Below are 20497 nucleotides of genomic sequence, written 5' to 3'. Positions count from 1 at the left end.
GGTAGTACAACGCTTTTATCTGGCTGAAGTAAGTAACCTGAGGACGTCTATTTGGCTTTTTTGAATGTATAAATACGCATACACTTCAAGTGAAAATAAGAGTATTACCCGATGCCTCATGCAGGAAGGGCACTCTCTATATGTGAAAGAACTCTATCAAGGAGTACGTAGTTGGCCTGTTCCAATGCAAAATGCAACATATTCTCTTCCTCTATTCTTAAATGGTTGTCTACATTTCCCGCCATTCATCCCAGTTGACCTGTTTTATGTTCCTATTTATATTTGTTTACTAATGCAAGCTTATAAAGCAGTGTGTGGAGTCAAGATTGTCTGTAATATTCTGTTAAACTGTTGAGATCTTCTGTCAATACCATTAATATGTAATCTGGAATAACTGATCATTTACTGTCCAAGTTCACAAACATGTTATCAAATAAATGTTAAGTTTTTATGCCCCACCTACGATAGTAGAGGGGCATTATGTTTTCTGGTCTGTGCCTCCGTTCGGTCGTTCGGCAGTCCGTCCGTCCGTCTGTGCGACCGTTCGTCCCGCTTCAGGTTAAAGTTTTTGGTCGAGGTAGTTTATGATGAAGTTGAAGTCCAATCAATTTGAAACTTAGTACACATGTTCCCCATGATATGATCTTTCTAATTTTAATGCCAAATTATAGTTTTGACCCCAATTACATGGTCCACTGAACATAGAAAATGATAGTGCGAAGTTCAGGTTAAAGTTTTTGGTCAAGGTAGTTTTTGATGAAGTTAAAGTTACATCAACTTGAAACTTAGTACACATGTTCCCTATGACATGATATTTCTAATTTTAATTCCAAATTAAAGTTCTGACCCCCAATTTTCACGGTCCACTGAACACAGAAAATGATAGTGCGAGTGGGGCATCCGTGTACTATGGACACATTCTTGTTTCAATTTGATATGGATTTTGCAAATAAAAATATTAACAAACCCTTATCCATTCTTCGTACACGCTTTTAAGAGATTTACATATAACAAATAAATTTATTGTTTTGAACTGTAATGACAATCTTTATAAATTGCACATCTTTCTATTTGACTGTAAAAGTTTTCCTCACGGTTTGTCTTCATTCCTATTTTTTGTTGTTATAATGACGTTTAGCATTTGCCTGCAATAATAATCTAACGAATTTGTCTTCCTGACTATTTGTCTGTAATAATTACCTTTATGATTTGCCTTCCTTTCTTTTTGTACTGATAGCAATTCCTCTCGTTTATAATCACGTTCAAGTTGAAGCTAGGTGAAGTCCACATGAACTACACGGAACACTAGACTGATGCAAACAATAGTCAACAAATACTACATCTACCGCTAATTACAGAAAGAAATCGTAGTCCTCAAAACACTCCATGTCAAACTAAAGACACAACTAACAGTCAACAAAATCTTGTATACGAAAAAAAAGCAACACACGCTTTGGTGTTTATAAAATGAGGAAACGATTAACTTGGGTTTGCCACAAAAATAAAGGTGCGGTTTAAAACAAATGTAAACTCTCAACCCTCCCCTTAACCCGAAACAGCTGTGAAGCAACCAAACATACTAACTCGCAAGAGAAAGACAATAGACAAGCGTCGATCATCAAATCGATAATCAAAACAACACATATCTTCTCAAACTAAATATCAAAAAGTACATATCTAAAGGATTTTGGTAAAACGTCATAATCAGTCTTTGAAATGCTTTGCATTGTGCAAAATATGATTGGATACAGGACCTGAAGAATTTATCGATATATAGCATAACAAGTTTTAAGCTATGCATTAGATACTAGTATATATACATGTGTAAAATGTAGTGGTGAAATGTATCTGTACTGACATGATTTTTAACAAAAATCCCCCGTTGATTAATTACAAAAAACTACGAAGAAACTATGGTTTGAGCTCTCTAAGGCAAAACTTGATCTTACTAAATACAATGCATAACACAAATGCAAGGCAAAACAAAATGTCCATTTAATCCGAAAAATGAAACGCCTTACATCAACGGAACAAGTGGAAAATAACCGTCATATTCTTACTCGAGCTCGAAACAGGATGTTATTTTTAACATGTAGCTCCTAACATAATTACAATCAATTAACGAAAGGATAACTTTTCATTATAGTTTGCGGTGTTTGTACCAGAAAAGCACATCATGTAGGAAAGTCATCTCAATTTTTTTTTTTTTTCATATTAACATTATGGTTTAGATTTGATTTTTGATGGTTTACCAATAATATTGAACTGTTTTGTCGATTCGTGTTGTCGTAAATAAGTGAAAATATTCAATGCATATTGCTGTATTGCACTGTATTTTCTTTTGCACACTATTAGATATATATGAAATCAAGGGTTCTTTTATTTTAGCCCTTTTATCGAAATAATGATATCAATCACGTTTTTGTTGACCGAAATTTGTTATGTTTTCATACTATTTTAAAGTTCATTTGCTTTTTAAAAATGGGCAATTCCCGTTGAATTAAACGAAGATTAATCATTTATATATTTCTTTTTATAATTGTTAATACTAAAAGGTATTTTCCCCCATGAAATCCGGTTCTTAAATAACGAAGGTAGTATTGAATGACATTGTTGACGGCTTTTTGTACTGTATTCTGAAAATTCACTAAATAATCATCATGCCTGAAATTTTGATAGTTATCCCAATATATTTGTAATTGCATGATAATTGAATGATATTTGATGTGAAATATTGTTCTTCCATGGTTATCACCAAAAATCCGTACATAAAGATTGAGAGGAGTAGTTCATTGAAATTTATGACGATTTCTGTTAGTTTTGAGAAGAAGAGTTCCAATTGCTAAATTTCTAATCCATTTTTCATTTTGGACAATAAAATATGTTTAAACTATTGCTAACTTTTGTATGGAAACGAAATATCAAACAATCGGACATATATAACTTTTCAAATGTAATCAGTTAAAATCAGGAGCAAATATCTCTTTCAAATAAAAATAAGAGGGTTAACTTTACGAGATAACAACCCGCCAAAAAAATCTCTACTGATATGCTTTTCTCTCTGATATTTGAAAAACAGATACATGTTTATGCATGTTCGATGGTATCAAGTCGAAATATTCAGTCCACATACTAGTATTTCAATGTACTCTATATTTAAAGAACTGATTGGAGCATAGGAATAGTTGTCAATTGCCCATATTTCGATCGGCTGTATTAGTGTAACACCTTTATGGAAGTGGTGTCTTTGGACGACTTTGTGGGGTGTTTAGTTCAGCTACTTCCGAAAAGTCATGCCTCGTTTAGATAGTTATGCGCTCCCTAAACGTTAACAAAATCAGTGTCACCCATTTGAGTGGTCTGTATGTGGCCATTTGTCAAAGTTTTCCGCACCCATCCAGCATATCCCAATTTATCAATGGCAGTCGAAATGATCGACCATCATCCTGATCGACCAAAAATAGTAGAACTTATTGGATCAATATATCATTTTTCACGTCCTGAATATGCAAAAATAACCACCATTGGACCTTACACAAACAAGAATCAACAAATATATTATATATGCGTTGAAATTGTGTTAAATTTAAAATCTCCGCTTTACCTTTTTTTAAACTTCTATGACACATTAACAAATTATATTGGTTTTGATATACGAAATAGATAGTAATCATTGTAAATTAAACCATTACATTTGTTTGATAACATTCATCTATACATGTATAGCTCTAACAAATATTCTTGATGCATTAGAATGCAAGAAAAGAAGTATGGTATCAAATTATCTGGGTCTATTTTAATACATGTTGATAAATACATTGTGGTACAGGAATCAGTTATGCCCAATTCAATCATTTGATAGATTTGTTTTATAAAAAAAACAAAATTAATTGAAGTAGTATAAACGCTGTTCTCTTTTTTAATAAGCCCTTCTAAATAACATATTCTACAATTCGAAGTAACCCTAAGTTTCGTGGTTTCATTTAACGGATCTTTTCAAAGGTGCATCAAGAAAAGTTTCCTGTCAATTCGTTGCAATTAATTTTATTTAGATTCTTGCTACGGTCTTTAAATGCTAGAATGCGTCAATTACAAGCATATCTCAAGTTTGACATGAGGACACGTTAACGTAATTTGTTGGTCTTCCTAGTCTATGAAGTGCTATAGGCATTTCGTCCTCAGACAGACAATTCTGTATCATAAAGTTATAAATGCTTACAAACTTTCACTAGATCTGAAATAACGCTAATTACATATACTTCCTCTTCATGGTTTTCTGTTGTCTTTTTCTTAGGCTGTAGAAATGTTTTACTGATTTTTCTATAACATTTGGTAACATATACATGCCATGTGACCAAAATTGTTTAAACACATAAGCCAATTGCAGAATTGTTATTGCACATATTGTGCAAAAGACCAATTTGTTAGTTCAAAGTCACAACGATGTAACAACCATAGTATATGTCAATTATAATTCAAATTGATCTCACTATATCCTACTAACATTGATTTTGTCAGAAGTTTGACCTTGCTATTAGAACAACACTTCGTCATATAGAACACAAATTAAAGTATCGACTTAGACCGTTTTTAAACATTGCATAATTCTCTAATTTCAACTAACTGTTAAAGAATGTCCAAGTGGTAGTAACATTCTGACAAAAAGCACGTTTTTCGTCATAATTGTTTTCAATTACTAGTACATTGACTTTCAAGGGAATTCACGTGCAGAATATAGGCACACAGCTGGATTCCTGACACTTTCAATTCGATAAGTTGATGTAGGTCCTGTTTGAAGATAAGTACATTGCCACGTATTGGGTGAACATATTTATGAAGGAATCAGTCTCTTCGGTTTCTTTTTTTTTATTATTAATAGAATGAAATAGAAAAAGACGCACAATATATATATATGTTTTAAAATAAAAAAACATTTAAAATTTCAGTACCGCATACGACAAATACAATTTACATAAAAGATTGCATGTAGTTATCCATTTTTAGATCTACTGATACAACTGTACAATATTTAACGAAATACCAACCAATGTAAAAACAAAAGTATAAAAAATACTGGACTACAAGACAAAGTTATACAAGGAAAGTCCATTACATCTGACAAAATCAAACTCTAGCAATCAACGTAACAGTGAAAAACAACTGCCATATTCCTAATTTTATACGGTCATTTCCCGAGGACAATGGTGGGTTAACCCTGGATCTATAGATAGTTACAACTCTTACTTGTACGACAGATGTTTATAGTTCAGCTATAGGAAAACGGTGGGTTAACCCTGGATCTATAACTAGTTACAACTCTTACTTGTACGTCAGTTGTTTATAGATCAGCTATAGGCAATTGGTGGGTTAACCCTGGATTTATAGCTAGTTACAACTCTTACTTGTACGACAGTTGTTTATAGTTCAGCTATAGGAAAACGGTGGGTCAACCCTGGATCTATAGCTAGTTACAACTCTTACTTGTACGACATATGTTTATAGTTCAGCTATAGGAAAACGGTGGGTTAACCCTGGATCTATAGCTAGTTACAACTTCTACTTGTACGACAGTTGTTAATAGTTCAGCTATAGGAAAACGGTGGGTTAACCCGTGATCTATAGCTAGTTACAACTCTTACCTGTACGACAGTTGTTTATAGTTCAGCTATAGTGACAAAATTGACAACTTAAACAGAAAAAGTAGATAAATGTGACAACTGTACATCACAATTAATAAAAAAAATATTCAAACAAACACTTCGTATTTTGAAATGCCCTGAAAAATACTACCCCTAATGAAATCATGCACTACATGTAATAACATGCTGACCTGTGTGGTATCGTCCGTTAATATCCAAACTGCTTGAAAAGGTCGTTGTCTATTGTATTTTTCAAGTCTAATTGGCGACATATTAAAACGCCATTATATTTGCTATCACTGTTATGTTGACGACAAACAAGTTTACTTCGTTTATAAACCGATTGGTAATTGGACGAACATATCAAGCATGAGACATACGAAGCTGACATCAGCTAGTTGATTTGCTTGAATGTTTTAAAATCCAACCAAGCTCAAATTAAACTTATTGTATTTGCATGAAAAAACGAATTTCATCTCAAATTGGAGTAAACATGTTCGACAAAAACCTTTGCAGTTATTTCGATAAAACTTTGGCAATGGACATGCAAATTAGTGAATTTTTTAAATCCTATTTTTATCAAACTATCATGTATAACCAAAGCAGCATGTAAACTGCTGGTATGCTATTTAGCGACCTCTCGTTTGTTCAGAGATTACAACGAATCCAAATCACAGCAGCAAGGTCATAACAAGGAGAAAGAAGTACGATCCAAGCACAGCAATAAATCGCAAAGTCTCTCCATTGTCTGCCTTTAACCAATTCCAATATATATTTATTTTGCAAGTGTTCAAGCCTTTGATTGAGTACTGGTCTGCTTACTATAACGCTTTACTATCTTCAGACGGTTGATAGCAATGAGAGCTGTAGTGCAATATTTTTTAAATCAACAAAAGTAAGAACAAAACGTACGAACAAAGATAATTTGAATAAGAAGCTGTTCTGTCGAATAATTTACAGTTTACAAATAGATTCTATGTAAGTAAAACTCAGACACGCATTTTCATCGGGGTATCACCAGCCCAATAGTCAGCACTTCTGTGCTGACATGAAATGTCATTTATATTGTCATACTTATCAACTAACTGTTTACAAATCTTTTGAATTTTTGAAATACTAAGACTTTTCTAGCTCAGGAATAGATAGCTTTAGCTGTATTTGGCAAAACATTTTGGAATTTTGATACCGAATGCTCTTCAACTTTGTACTTTTTTGTCTTTTTTAACTGTTTTTAGATTCGAGAGTCACTAGTGAGTTTTTGGTAGACGAAACGCGCGTCTGACGTCATACAAAATTAAATCCTAGTATTTATGATGAGTTTATATCATAGTTCTTTGCATTTTCTACTGCTGTGTAGTTTAAATTTAACTAAATATTTTGGAACTTCGGACTACTTTTTATGTGGGCACTTTTATTGTCTTATTGTTTTACTATGCCCATGTTTTACATTGGGTTGTTTGTCAATGAATCTATTAGTAAAGTTGTGTATGCTGAATATTTGATTACAGATTTTAAACAACTTTAATTTGTCTTTTTTCATCTTACTAGTGATCATTTCTCATATGGTAAATTTTTATCAAAAGCTTTTATATTACTTGTACCTGTGTATTGATATTATGTTAAAAAGCGCTTATGGCAATTTTCACATTATATAATGCGCTGTTGTAAAACTGCAAAGTAGGCGAGACAGATTTATTCGGATGATGAATTTGATATGTTATTTTAATAAGTAATTATTATTAGAAAGAAAGATTAAACGTAATAAATAACGTCTTAACATACATCTAAAAGATTATTTTATTTCCTCGTTCTATTATTATCCAATGGTTTTAACGTCTGAACATTTTTGGAAATTGCGATCTGTTAACATTGTTTAGGTCTCTAACTGTATGCAATATATTACGTAGCATCCTTTTTCAATAAAATTGAGAATGGAAAAGGGGAATGTGTCAAAGAGACAACAACCCGACCATAGAAAAAACAACAGCAGAAGGTCACAAACAGGTCTTCAATGTAGCGAGAAATTCCCGCACCCGGAGGCGTCCTTCAGCTGGCCCCTCAACAAATATATACTAGTTTAGTGATAATGAACGCCATACTAACTTCCAAATTGTACACAAGAAACAAAAACTTGAAAAATGCAAGACTAGCAAAGGCCAGAGGCTCCTGACTAGGGACAGGCGCAAAATTGAGGCGGGGTTAAACATGTTTATGAGATCTAAACCCTCCCCCCATACATCTAGCCAATGTAGAAAAGTAACAATATGCACATTTAAAATTCAATTCAAGAGAAATCCGAGTCTGATGTCAGAAGATGTAACCAAAGAAAATAAACAAAATGACAATAAAACATAAATAACAACAGACTACTAACAGGTAACTGACATGCCAGCTCCAGACTTCAATTAAACTGATTGAAAGATTATGATTTCATCATATGAATATCAGGCACAATCCTTCCCGTTAGGGGTTTAGTATCATACCATCATAACATATATGAGAAGAACATAACCTGTGGCATGCCAACAACTGGTTTTTGAATAAATCTGTTTAGTTCTGATGCGAAGACCCTATAAGTGAATCAATATTAACGACAAAATAAGCAATCTTTAATGACCTGACAACAGTATCGTAACTATATCCCTTCTTGATAAGTCTATTTAAAGGTTTTGTTAGTTTCTGAGGTGAATACTGACATTTTTGTGCTTTATAAAGAATATTTCCATGAAAAATTGGATATGAAATACCTGAACGTATAAGAAGTCTGCATGTTGAGCTTTATTTTCGAATGATGTCCTTATACCGATGATAAAATTTAGTAAATGTTTTGATTAGTTTGTGATATCGGAAACCCTTGTGTAATAATTTTTTAAATGCCTTTTAAAGTTAAAAAAAAAAAGGATATCATTTATATCCTCGTTTACTACCAGATGTCAGTAACTAAGGAAAATTAACCATTGGTCGTTTTGAACATGCTTAAAATATATAAACCATACAGCAATAATCAAACATGCATAAATATTATGCAACAAGAATAGCACCAATACTTGTCACCAAATAAAAACAAATGACCCTCATTCTTTGGATAAATATAGAGGCATCAGTAGTATATAGGTGTTCAAACGTCATAAATCGATTGAAAGTAACAAATCCGGGTCACTTACTAAAGACAAGTTTTACATACAGTTAAAATGAATATATTAGTACTTTGGTAATAGGAAATTAACAATTTGAAATATAAAATTATCACGTTGATTATATTAACTGTCAACGGAAATAGACTGACATTCTTATAAACAAGTACAAACAAATGTATTATTCAAACCAATGAATTATTTTAGAGCTGCAGAGCTAGATTACGATGAAAATAAGAAACTGCAATATTCTATTCTCAAATGTTATAATATACAACATTTGTACTTATGAAATAAAACATTGTACTTTTATAACATACTGGTACAACATGTATACTTTCTTGGTATATGATTATCAACTTCCTGTACAGAAAGATTACAAGTATCTTGTCTTAGGAAGGGATAAATTCTACTTTGTAAAGGATCAGTCTGATTCAAACAAAAGATTCTGAGAAACTGACATTATCAAGATGCTTGATTTCTTGATTGACAACATATTTGTAAAGTTCGGATGACGTGTTTTTCAACAGACTATCGGCATTCCAAGGGTAACGAATTGTGCCCCCTTCTTTCCGACCTATTTCTTTATTATTATGAGGCTGACTTCATACAGGAACTTCTTAGGAAGAAAGATAAGAAGTTAGCAATATCCTTAAACTCTACTTTCCGCTATAAAGATGATGTTCTTTCACTAAATAATTCAAAATTTTGTGACTATGTCGAACGTATCTATCCCACTGAACTAGAGATAAAGGATACAAGAGATACAATTAGGTCGGCCTAATATCTTGTGTGACATCTACAAATTGACAATGAGGGTGCATACGTTGTATATATCTCTCGATTGATACGATATTCCCGTGCTTGCATTTCCTATCATGCTTTTCTAGATAGAGTGTGTTGCTCACAAGCTATTAAATCAAGAGTTCCAAATAGTGAAGTTGAAATCATCTCTTCGTAAATTTTACGGACACCATCACAAGTTGGTTGACCGTTCTGGAATAACCGTTTCACAAATGATATCGGATATGTTACTTACGTCGTAACTACAATCCCCTTCCCTTTCATAAATGTGACCTACTGAAGTAGACTATTTACCGGATTTGTTATCTCATAAGCAACTCTACGGGTGTCACATGTAGAGAAGGATCTGCTCACCCTTCCGGAGCACACGAGATCACCCCTAGTTATTGGTGGGGTTCGTGTTGTTCATTCCTCAGTTTTCTATGTTGTGTCATGTGTACTATTGTTTGTCCTTTTTATTTTAAGCTATGGCTTTCGTCTCTTGTTTACACTGAACTGTTAATAGTTTTTTTTAATTCTTTACTACTGAGAAATAAAATGTGATATTGAATGGAGAACCTAAAATCGTCGCCTTTATCATAGATCTTGAGACCGCCGATCTGTGTTAATTTCAAGAAAAAAACTTCAGATGTTAAAATGACGTTCTAGTTTTTGCTGTATTTTAAACATCAAGGTCAATATTATATATGCGATACAATAGTTATCAAAAGTACCAGGATTATAATTTTATACGCCAGACGCGCGTTTCGTCTACATAAGACTCATCAGTGACGCTCAGATCAAAATAGTTAAAAAGCCAAATAAATACAAAGTTGAAGAGCAGTGAGGATCCAAAATTCCAAAATTTGTGCCAAATACGGCTAAGGTAATCTACTCCTGGGGTAAGAAAATCGTTAGTTTTTCGAAAAATTCAAAGTTTTGTAAACAGAAAATTTATAAAAATGACCATATAATTGATATTCATGTCAACACCGAAGTGCTGACTACTGGGCTGGTGATACCCTCGGGGACAAAACGTCCACCAGCAGTGGCATCGACCCAGTGGTGTAAATAGTTATCAAAAGTACCAGGATTATAATTTTATACGCCAGACGCGCGTTTCGTCTACAAAAGACTCATCAGTGACGCTCAGATCAAAATAGTTAAAAAGCCAAATAAATACAAAGTTGAAGAGCAGTGAGGATCCAAAATTCCAAAAAGTTGTGCCAAATACGGCTAAGGTAATCTACTCCTGGGGTAAGAAAATCCTTAGTTTTTCGAAAAATTCAAAGTTTTGTAAACAGAAAATTTATAAAAATGACCATATAATTGATATTCATGTCAACACCGAAGTGCTGACTACTATACAAGCACTCAATCAACTGTGAATAATTGAGCAGACGGACATCATCAATATATCGGACGTTTAGAATTTGACAAAATGTTTTCTCTTTTTGTTTCTGAGTAAGTTGTGTATGAATTCAAAATCGACCAGTAGTGATGCGTTATAAGTACCTATTGAAATGTCAGCTATTTGTTGAAAAATCAATCCACCAAATAAGATAAAAAAATTGAAATTCAGCATTTTTGAAATATCATCTTTAGGTTGTTTTTTTAACAAGTCTAGCTCATCACAAAGCATGTGACACAAAACAAAAATATATGTCCCTTTAGTATATTTTGCCTTACTTTTTTTTTAAATAATTTAAAAAAAAAAGAACATAGAAGTTGGATCCACAACAGTGTGTCCCGCAGTATGCAAATAATTAAAATGCTATGCAATTCGCGTCATTCCACGTATTGTAATTGAATAAGTAACGAACAGAAAGAAAATATTCTTAGTTCTATACTGTACTGTGCTTATACTGTGTATAGTTACCATCAGTGTTTGTACAATGTTTTAGTGCGTTTTGGATTTCAATAAACGACATATATGTATAACTCATAAATCATAAAATTAGATATTTCGTTACCGCAAATTACAAAAAACGTTTACAATATTATTTCATAGATAGAGTTGGTTTAAAAGTTTGGCCATATCAGTAAAACTATTGTTACAAACAGGAAATCATGCCCTTTTTAACAGTAATGTTATAAATATATCACATTATCTAGATACAATCCAAGTTAATTGTCATTAATATTTGAAATCGCTACTCTTACACAGCCATTCTCATGCGTTCTGTTGATACTAATATTTCGGCATTACACAATGCCATCATTTTTCTCAAACTGCTTACGATGTTGTTACACTAAATCCGTGTGAAAGTATTTTAGAGTACTTATAGAACGGTACGTTTTGGCTTTTGATCACTTGTTTTGTTTGTTTTTGCTTTGCGCTAAACTGACGAGTCGAGCCTTTTACAACCAATTTATGAGTGCACGAGTTTTACTCGTTGACTCAGACCGTATGCTGGTCTTTAATTGCTTACATCCACGACAATAATTATTGGACTCTGATAGATAGTTGTTTCAATGGAAATAACACCGCAGCTCCTTCTCAGTTTGTTTTTTTCAAATCATTGGATTCATCAATACTAATTTTCGTGCATTTCTTGTGAACAGGTGAACCACGAAATTAAATGTTCAACGAATACCAACATTTCTATAGGCTTGTAAGCAAACTTCGGTAAAACCACGAAATTGAATATCCTTGAATAACTTAGTTTTCCTTAATCCACGAAAATAGGTACCACGAAAATAAATGAATCCACAGTATTTACTTTTGGAATAAAACTTTCTGCTTTGAGTAAAAACAAATCTCAATTATGAAATCTTGTGTAATCAATACATGAAAAGGGCCTTGTCAAAAAGATGTTTTGCTTCTAGATGTCTTACATAAAGATGTTAATGTGTGATGCATATCTTTTGTGATATGACTTGGTTCATATTTAGTTTAGGCAAAATATATGTGTGATTTATGGTTATTTTAGGTCAAGTTTGTCAAGGTCTGCATGTTTATGATATAACGGTGACAATACAACTGGCAGTTCTCTGCAAAAGATATCATCCTATGTATGTATTAATTAAACTGCTTAATGGTGAAAGATTTTGCCTTAATTAATGGCACCATGTCCATTTTTGGCAAAAAAAATAATATAGAAAGCGGAACATGTCATGTGCAAAATATTCCAATGACAATAGTTCATAGAAGTCTGCTGGGCAATATCCGAAATGATATCTTTAAAATTACCTTACATATAAATTATTGCATCTGAGCCGCATTCGGATAATAAATCTCGAGAACAAAATATTTGAAAACCCCAAACCTAACTTCTATAAGTTTATAAAGGGCTCCTCAAACAAAATATTAACAAAGAAAAATAATTCGGAATCAGATATGTGCATTTTTCCAAATTTTTTAACACCAAATTTTATTTTACACAATCTGTATTGTCATGCCGTACTAATATACATACTATTGGGCTTGTGATATTTGTCGGGAAGTAACATTACTCAGACAGACGTGTACTGTATCTTCAGCGATGATCTAGGCCAAAGTCCAAAACGCAATACAAACTTGGAAGAGCTTATGAAATCAATAAAGGAACAAAGTAACGACAAACCAGTATACAAGGAATCAGAGCTTCACATTTAGAAGATACGCATTGCTTTATTTAAATTGATTTTTTTCAAAGATTTATAACAGCATTCCTTCATATTGCATGGTTTCCAAAGTTTTATAACAGCATTGTCAAAAAAATTGTATTGATTGAAATGAATATTTTTTAACATTTGTTTACAAACATAATCTATACGAAAGGGTATTTTTTATAAGGAATAATGAATGTATTTGTTTGTGGATTTGATGCACATTTTACTTAAACGGTTATGTGTAGTCCTCATTTGCTAAATGTGTTACAACCATGTAATATATTTTCAAGTAGAAAAACCTTGAACCACTTTTGAGTAAACCTGATGTATCTGTTTGCTTAGAATTTTATCGAACAGTATAAGATCTTCGTCACCTGGTTTTTCATCTTTAGCCGAAGTGCCCATCCTGTGTTCTTAATTATGAGTCGTGAATATTTGATTGAGTAAGACCACTTTCATCACTTTTGATTAATTCATTGTGGCTAGTTTTGTTTTAGTCGAAAAAGCGGGAGTGCTTGGTGAAAACCACTGAACTTCGGTATGAAAACTAACGATCTTAGTCAAGTAAGATTCGATACGAACTCAACTGTCAAGTGTGACTCTCTAATTCGCGACCTCACTATTGACAGGCTATTGATTAAGTTGTAAGACAAATAAGTGCATTCGGCCACTGATGCTTCTTTGATATTTTTGATATATTTCACTATTGTTATATTTTCAAAAGACAAACTTGTTTTGGGAGTTGGTACCTAGGTAGAGAATAATAGAAACTGGAGGACATTTTTATGGAATAAAAAAACAACGATAGGTAAATCGTATGATTTCAAATTAGATTTTTTTCCTCGATTACTTCATATGATCGGAATGAGTCCTTGTCATCACCTTAGCGTCTGTCGTACAAAATTATAAGTCTGCTATTCTATAAGAGTTTATTGTTTTGGCGGCTGTAGTCCATAATTTTAGAGATCTTTCATATTTTATTTTGCTTGCCTTTGCACTTTAATTATAAATATGTAGTCAAGATTAATAGGGTTACTTAATATACAGATTTGTATGATGTTCCGACGAACAAAAACTTATAAAATCAAGGATGAGCATATTTGTATTTACATAAAAGTGTTATTATTTATCCGTAAAAAGATTTCTGCCATGGAATGAGTATGGTATAATACCTTACAGTTTAAATTTACAAATCCTTGGCCGGCTTTGGTTATGCGTGTTTGTCCTTTTTTATGTGTAGCACTTCATCCTTTTAAAAACATTTCTTATTTTCAAATACTAGTATGTCATCACTGAAGAGACATTGATTATCGCAATGCGCATCTTGTGCATAAAATTGGTATTGTTTATGTTATAATAACCACTGGGTCGATGCATCTGCGGGTGGACTGATAGTCCCCGAGGTTGTCACCATCCTAGTATCCAGTATATCGGTACTGGCATGAAAATACGGACTTTGTGTAATAAACTTTGCTGTAACAAAATTTTTGAAATGATTTGAAATAAGGGAATATATCTTCCTCATGCAATGCTGTATTTCCTTGCCCGGCTTTGGCTAACAAAATGTCAATTGGGTGTATAGCTCTTATCCTACAATAAGCTTTGAGTTTTCAAATATTTTTGATTTGGGCTCACTGAAGAGACATTTATTGTCGAAATGCACATCTGGTGCAAAAAAAATGGTACCGTTTATGTTATAATATACTCAAGTTATTGTCCGGAAACCAGAAAAAAATCCTTTTATCCCGTAATTTATTTAAACAGGTAGGACAATAGCACCATAAACCGACCCTTTCTATGTAGCATGATCTCTTGTTGTACATAAAGATTCATACAATTATACTTATTGTCTGGAAACCAAATGAGTTCGGACAATAAGACACACAACGGCATCACTATACAATAATAATGCCGCAAAAAATTGGGGTTGTTTATATTAAAATCATAGCATCTAAAAGCCAAAACTACCTTAAAAATATAACCACACACAATTTCTGGCAAGTCGACCTTGAACATCGGTTACAATTTTGGCGTTCAACTCATAATCAAATTTATCTAAATCCATGTCTGTACAAGAATATATTACGTCGTTGTGAAAATATGTGAAGGCAAACGGTGTTTAAAGGTTAGACATACACAATGTCATTAAAAAGAATGACACATCACTTCGAATATAATTACATGTTACTATAAATATTGCACTATTTTATTCATTGAATACTTTTAAATACTACGATGAATCAAAATTATTACAGTTATTTCAACGATATATGAAATTTGATGACAAAACTGTAATATGATCAGCTGAGCTTATTATAATATTTTATTTATATACCTGATAAGATGTTTACCTTTGGAATAAAACAATGAAACTGACTATAAATACTACGAGGAAGTCATTTCTGATTGGCTGTCATCTGCCCAATAGACTATTCCATTCTACTTTCCGGGTGCAAGAAGTGTAAATAAGTCGGTGAACCTGTCAAAGGAGAACTTGTTATACATATGATATACATTAAAGTGCGACGTGATTTGCAACAAAGTCTATAATCAATCTTTATCGTCGTATATGCGGGAAGTTGGAAATTATTACTACTGCATAACCGGAAAATAATTATGTTTCATAGCTATTAAATAACTTGTAAATTAGAGGCGGTAACCGGATTTATATTTATTGATAATTAAAAGAATGAGTAAATATTAGTAGTAGACTTAAAATATAATATATTTAAATGAACTTTGGTAAATAAAGGGCATATTACTTTATATTAAAATTACACAAATAGGAAGTGTATCTAGAATTGACGTAAATACAAATAGTAATCGATATATCAACAAATCCTAAAGTAATGGTAGATTTTAATATGTTGTTTAAATTACTTTCGTTTTTTAGACTTATCAATAAAGAAATTGTACACAGAACCCTTGTCTGGTCCTCAAATACAGTATTATCTATATCACAGGAAAATTACATGTACCAGCAATAACGGTAGGCCACTACATTACTTCATTTGAAAAAATTATGTTAAAATATTTAATCAGGCGGCACCATTGACAATCATGCCACATATCTTTATTCTAATACTTGACACACCCATTCATGCCTACAATAATTTTCTTTTCGTCTTGAACTTCATATCGCGTGAAATATGTCTTTAAATTTAGCAGCAGTCCACTAAGATACTTTTTTATGATATTACACGAGGATTATTGTTTTCTGCAAAGCTACTGCATCAGTGTTTTATATGATATTGCAGTCCACCATGTAACTTGTTGTTGCATTTATACCTGTCCTGTGAAAACGATTAGTACCACTTTTAAAACAGAAAATGCATACAGAAGTATATTTGTACATACTTTCACCCCAGGTCATTCTGGAATTCGTGTTGCTAACTTTTCAGTGTTATGAGTAAATGATTTGAGAACCGTATTTCCTGTTTCCTCTTCTGCTCATAATTTATTGCTCCCTTTGTATCTTTTTTTCTTTCTTCTGTATGTTCTTCATGTTTTTCTCTTTTCTTCTATTTCTTTTTCGGATTATTATTGTTCATTTTTTTCTCAATAAAATGTTAACTGTTGCCAAGAGGACTTCTTCATTTGATTTCGGCTCTTTATATAAAAATGTGTGTTTTGTCAAAGTTTCAAAAATCAAAGTGAACCACACTTTCGAAATAGAATGTTTTTGCGTCTCTTTTTTTTTGGCTCCAATCCACGCAACACTCATATTAACATTATTCTTCATTGTTTTAATCTACTTTAGTGTATATGTAGGCCACCTGACGTTGTCCAAAATACTAATAGAGGTACTGTTATATATGTTAATCCGTTGTTTTCAATTATTTCTTCGTTAACGTTTGGACCAATCTGAAAAAAAGAAAAATATGATATAAATTTCTATAAGACATAATCTCTGTATAAGAGGAAATAAAGTCAATAATAATAATAATATAGTTGTCAGTCTGTAAAATGTTTCTGAAATAAGTCTCTTTTTTAAAGGACTTATGAGGTTTCTTGATACATAGGTCGCACGGAATGTTTAGATGTGCAATACAAGGGCGTTTTTTTTTAATTATTTTATCCCCGATTAAAGTTTGTAGCTGTATCTGAAAGTTTTATAAATCTATATAGTTTATGTAAATGTACTTGCTTTTAAACGAAATTTAATTTTGTTACTATAAACACCTTCTTTTGGTATTTGTTTACATGTTTTAGTTTTAAAGTGTTAACAACCTGATTAAATGTCATCTGGCATTAAACAATACAGTCTTCAATTTGTGATGATAGCTATAAAACCCGAAAGTACATTCAAGCAAGTTCATTTTTTTTTAAATTTCACACCAAAAGTGACAGGGGAAAGAAACATGGTCCCTTGTGTCTTCCTCCGACCATTAGTTAATCTCCTGCCAACATGAGGCGTCCGTTAGGCTATGCTGGATTTACAAGTACGCAGCCACTTTTGGACAAAATAATGAGGAGGTGAAATATGATGACTCGTGTAAAGCGATTTCCATGCTCGCTGCACGTTAAATAAGATATGAACCCTTCCAACAACCTTTTTTTCAATGTGAGAAGAAGGGTTGGTTGCATGTTGAAAGTCAAAATTGTCAATATCCAATATATCCTTAATTTCAAAAGGCATTTCCACCGATCTTCATCACGGACTACCTCCATTACAGAACGTATACATTGTATATTTTATTGTTAATTTGTTCTCGTATAAACATGCCGGAAAAGTTTGGCACTGGCTGTAGCGCAACCAAGAATCAATTAAGCATAGATTTGCCACTAGCCGTGATGCAACCGAGAATCCATCAACCGTATTCATTTTTTTTACTATTGGTGTTCATCATCTTAATAAGTTACAGTGTTCCTTTTATTTCTATATAGCATCTGAAGAAGCGTAGTTCAGTGTATATCATTTAGATTATGATTAGGATTCAAAATATGTCCCCCCCCCCGAGAACCTAGTTGCAAAACTTTAAGTTAATATTCAAAATCAACATTTCAAATGAAAAAAATGGAAATTTTCAGTTGTTGTTATTATGACTGCATTTTGTGATATCATAAGACAAGATGACTGTGTTTTATCCGTATGTATTTATAAATTGAATCCTCATGAGTGCTTGAGAGTTTAATCTAAGGTCTGTATGCATATACTTGTTTCGTATCTTAGGAAGCGTTGATCATTAGAGGTATTTATAAGAGATCATGTTTTTGCACGTTGCATTGGCCTAATTTGATGTTATTAGTCTTGATTGTAGATTCAATACGGAGAAACCTGAAAAAAAACCATTGTATCGATCTATTGAATTAAGCCCTTTTCCACTTGTTTCTATACTATTAGTTTGATCTAATGTTTAACTATAACACCACTGCTAAATGCTAGAGGGTTTTAGTCTTACGGTATGAGTTTTTCAGATTTTTGGAGGTCCCACTGTTGCTTATAAATGCATACATCGACTTCATTTGAACTTGGGTGGATAGTTGTTTCATTTGGCAAGCATATCACACCTCCTTGGATTTTTTTTTATTGTATTTGACTTCGAATAATGGGCCTGAACTTCTTTTTAAGGCATTGTTAACAAGTAGTCCCATTTTCACTGCGCTTGACAACTGTTTCTAAAATATCTTCATTTGGTACTCGCTAGACTACTAGTGGTGTTTTGTGAAGCATAACTCACAAATTATTTTTTAAAGGAAATAATCTTAAAAATTGCTAGTTAACTTCAAGGACCTATTATTTCTTACAAATAAAAATATAAAGTAAGGGAATTCTTTATTTAAGGCAGATCTTCGAAAGATTCTGTGAATTTTATTAAAAGCAAAATATCTGACATTCCAACAAATCTCATTTTCTACTCGATTTCATAATTCCCGCCGTACATTCTGATTGTCATACTTTTTAAAACTACATACCAGATTTACTGTTAAATCTTCTCCTGATTATGCTTGAAATATTTGCCCCTAAACATGAGCCAAACAAGAACCAATCAATCGTTTATTCATTTTAATGCCTATTTCTTCCAACATTTAAAAATTCTGCCAATTTGCAGTTATTAAAGGTGTTTTTTTTATTGTTTTGTTTTAAGAGACGACACCCGGCTCCTCCCTGTAGTAAATTATAAGTAGAAATGAAATAGATTCGCGACAAACCGAAAAATCCGAATAATGAAAAAAAGTAATTAACATTAAGAACATGATTATAAATTCTTACAGAGAAATAACACATCTCCCTTTTAAGCGAGTTTGTTTTGTTCGAAAGTATTAGTCTTGGATACTGTCACATAGTTTTGAACTAATATACAGGATGTCACTGTGAATATCACGATGATGCGTTTGTCTGAATTGAATAAAAAATTTTAATAAACATGTATATAGGTTGACCCAAAACCTTGAAATATGATAATTTTGAAAGAAAATATTTTTTAATTCACTTTCATTTTTTATATATATTTTTAAGCAATAATGCTCATAGAATAAACAATATTTCTGTTAGTATATTATAATGCATCTTACCTCTCTCTTCTCATTACAAAATACTCACGATTTAAATTGTACATGGATTTCAAGCTAAGAGATTATAGATAGATTCTAGGAATTGGGGTGGTTAGATTTAAAATTAGATTAAGTACATTTAAAGTTGCTATGGTTTGGACTTGTCTTCTTTCATTTTCGTTTTAGTTTTAAAATGCAGGTAGGTTGTCGTTCAATAACTTTATATGTATTTAAAAATTGATACCCTTAACATTTTTGATAGTTGCTAATATTTCAACCAAACCAAGTGATTAAGTAAAGATCTTGTGTGCTTAGGATTATAAACTGTTATCATCAATACTTTAGTTAAATTGAGGTGTGATTGCGTTTGTAATGAAAATAGCATGATAATTTAAGACTACAATATACCGAAAAAAATGTATGTTTAGTAATGCACAACCAAAAGTCTCTAACAAAAACGCCATGAAAGAGCATTTAACACGAATAATGTGGATGGTTAGAGCTTTTTATGGTTTTTTGTTGTGAATGAAAATGCGTTTAGATTCATTTCTAATACTTGTCTCCCATAGAAAATACGTGGCCATTTTTATACATTTTTTCCTAATATTGAAAAGTGTTTCCTCGTAAATAATCGAGATTCTAGGAAAATATAAAAATTCGTGGAAACCCTAGTCTGAAATGTGTTTACATGATATAGATGGTGTTTAATATAATGAAATAACGTATAGAGTCTAAGTTAACATGTCATAAGACATCTGACAGTCGTAGAATATATACGTATACACGATAGTTCTCATCTTGATTTATACAGCAGATAAAGTCAACACAGTGAGAAAGGAAGTTCATTGTTAA

The 20497-nt window shown here is 32.3% G+C and overlaps 1 protein-coding gene and 1 long non-coding RNA gene across 9 annotated transcripts in view; one reads left to right on the top strand and one right to left on the bottom strand.

Moving 5' to 3' along the window:
* LOC134685540 (transcription factor ETV6-like) overlaps positions 1-20497 on the top strand; it is a 73259-nt gene that overhangs the window by 6508 nt on the left and 46254 nt on the right. For 2 of the 7 annotated variants that reach the window (XM_063545310.1, XM_063545311.1), the window contains exons 3-4: positions 12490-12571; positions 16044-16139. The exons of 2 other annotated variants lie outside the window; for them this stretch is intronic. Coding sequence is in view for 1 of the 5 variants with exons in the window: in XM_063545309.1 (XP_063401379.1) it covers positions 19839-19844 (6 nt within the window). In the remaining 4 variants the exon portion in view is untranslated. Of the gene's footprint in view, positions 1-12489; positions 12572-16043; positions 16140-19774; positions 19845-20497 lie in introns of those variants that run through there. 3 more of the 7 variants (XM_063545313.1, XM_063545312.1, XM_063545309.1) reach the window with 3 other exon arrangements.
* Positions 1-20497, bottom strand: part of LOC134685542 (uncharacterized) — a 42413-nt gene that overhangs the window by 8325 nt on the left and 13591 nt on the right. Inside the window, exons 2-3 of one of the 2 annotated variants that reach the window (XR_010101309.1) lie at positions 16508-17014; positions 15502-15629 (exon numbers count right to left, since the gene is read on the bottom strand). This is a non-coding gene — a long non-coding RNA (uncharacterized LOC134685542). Of the gene's footprint in view, positions 1-15338; positions 15630-16507; positions 17015-20497 lie in introns of those variants that run through there. The other variant, XR_010101308.1, reaches the window with a different exon arrangement.

Source organism: Mytilus trossulus, chromosome 9 (genome assembly GCF_036588685.1).
Source record: "Mytilus trossulus isolate FHL-02 chromosome 9, PNRI_Mtr1.1.1.hap1, whole genome shotgun sequence".
In the NCBI taxonomy this organism is placed as follows: Eukaryota; Metazoa; Mollusca; class Bivalvia; order Mytilida; family Mytilidae; genus Mytilus; species Mytilus trossulus.
Note: the sequence above shows the minus strand (reverse complement) of the source record. Positions and strands in the feature narration are given on the sequence as shown.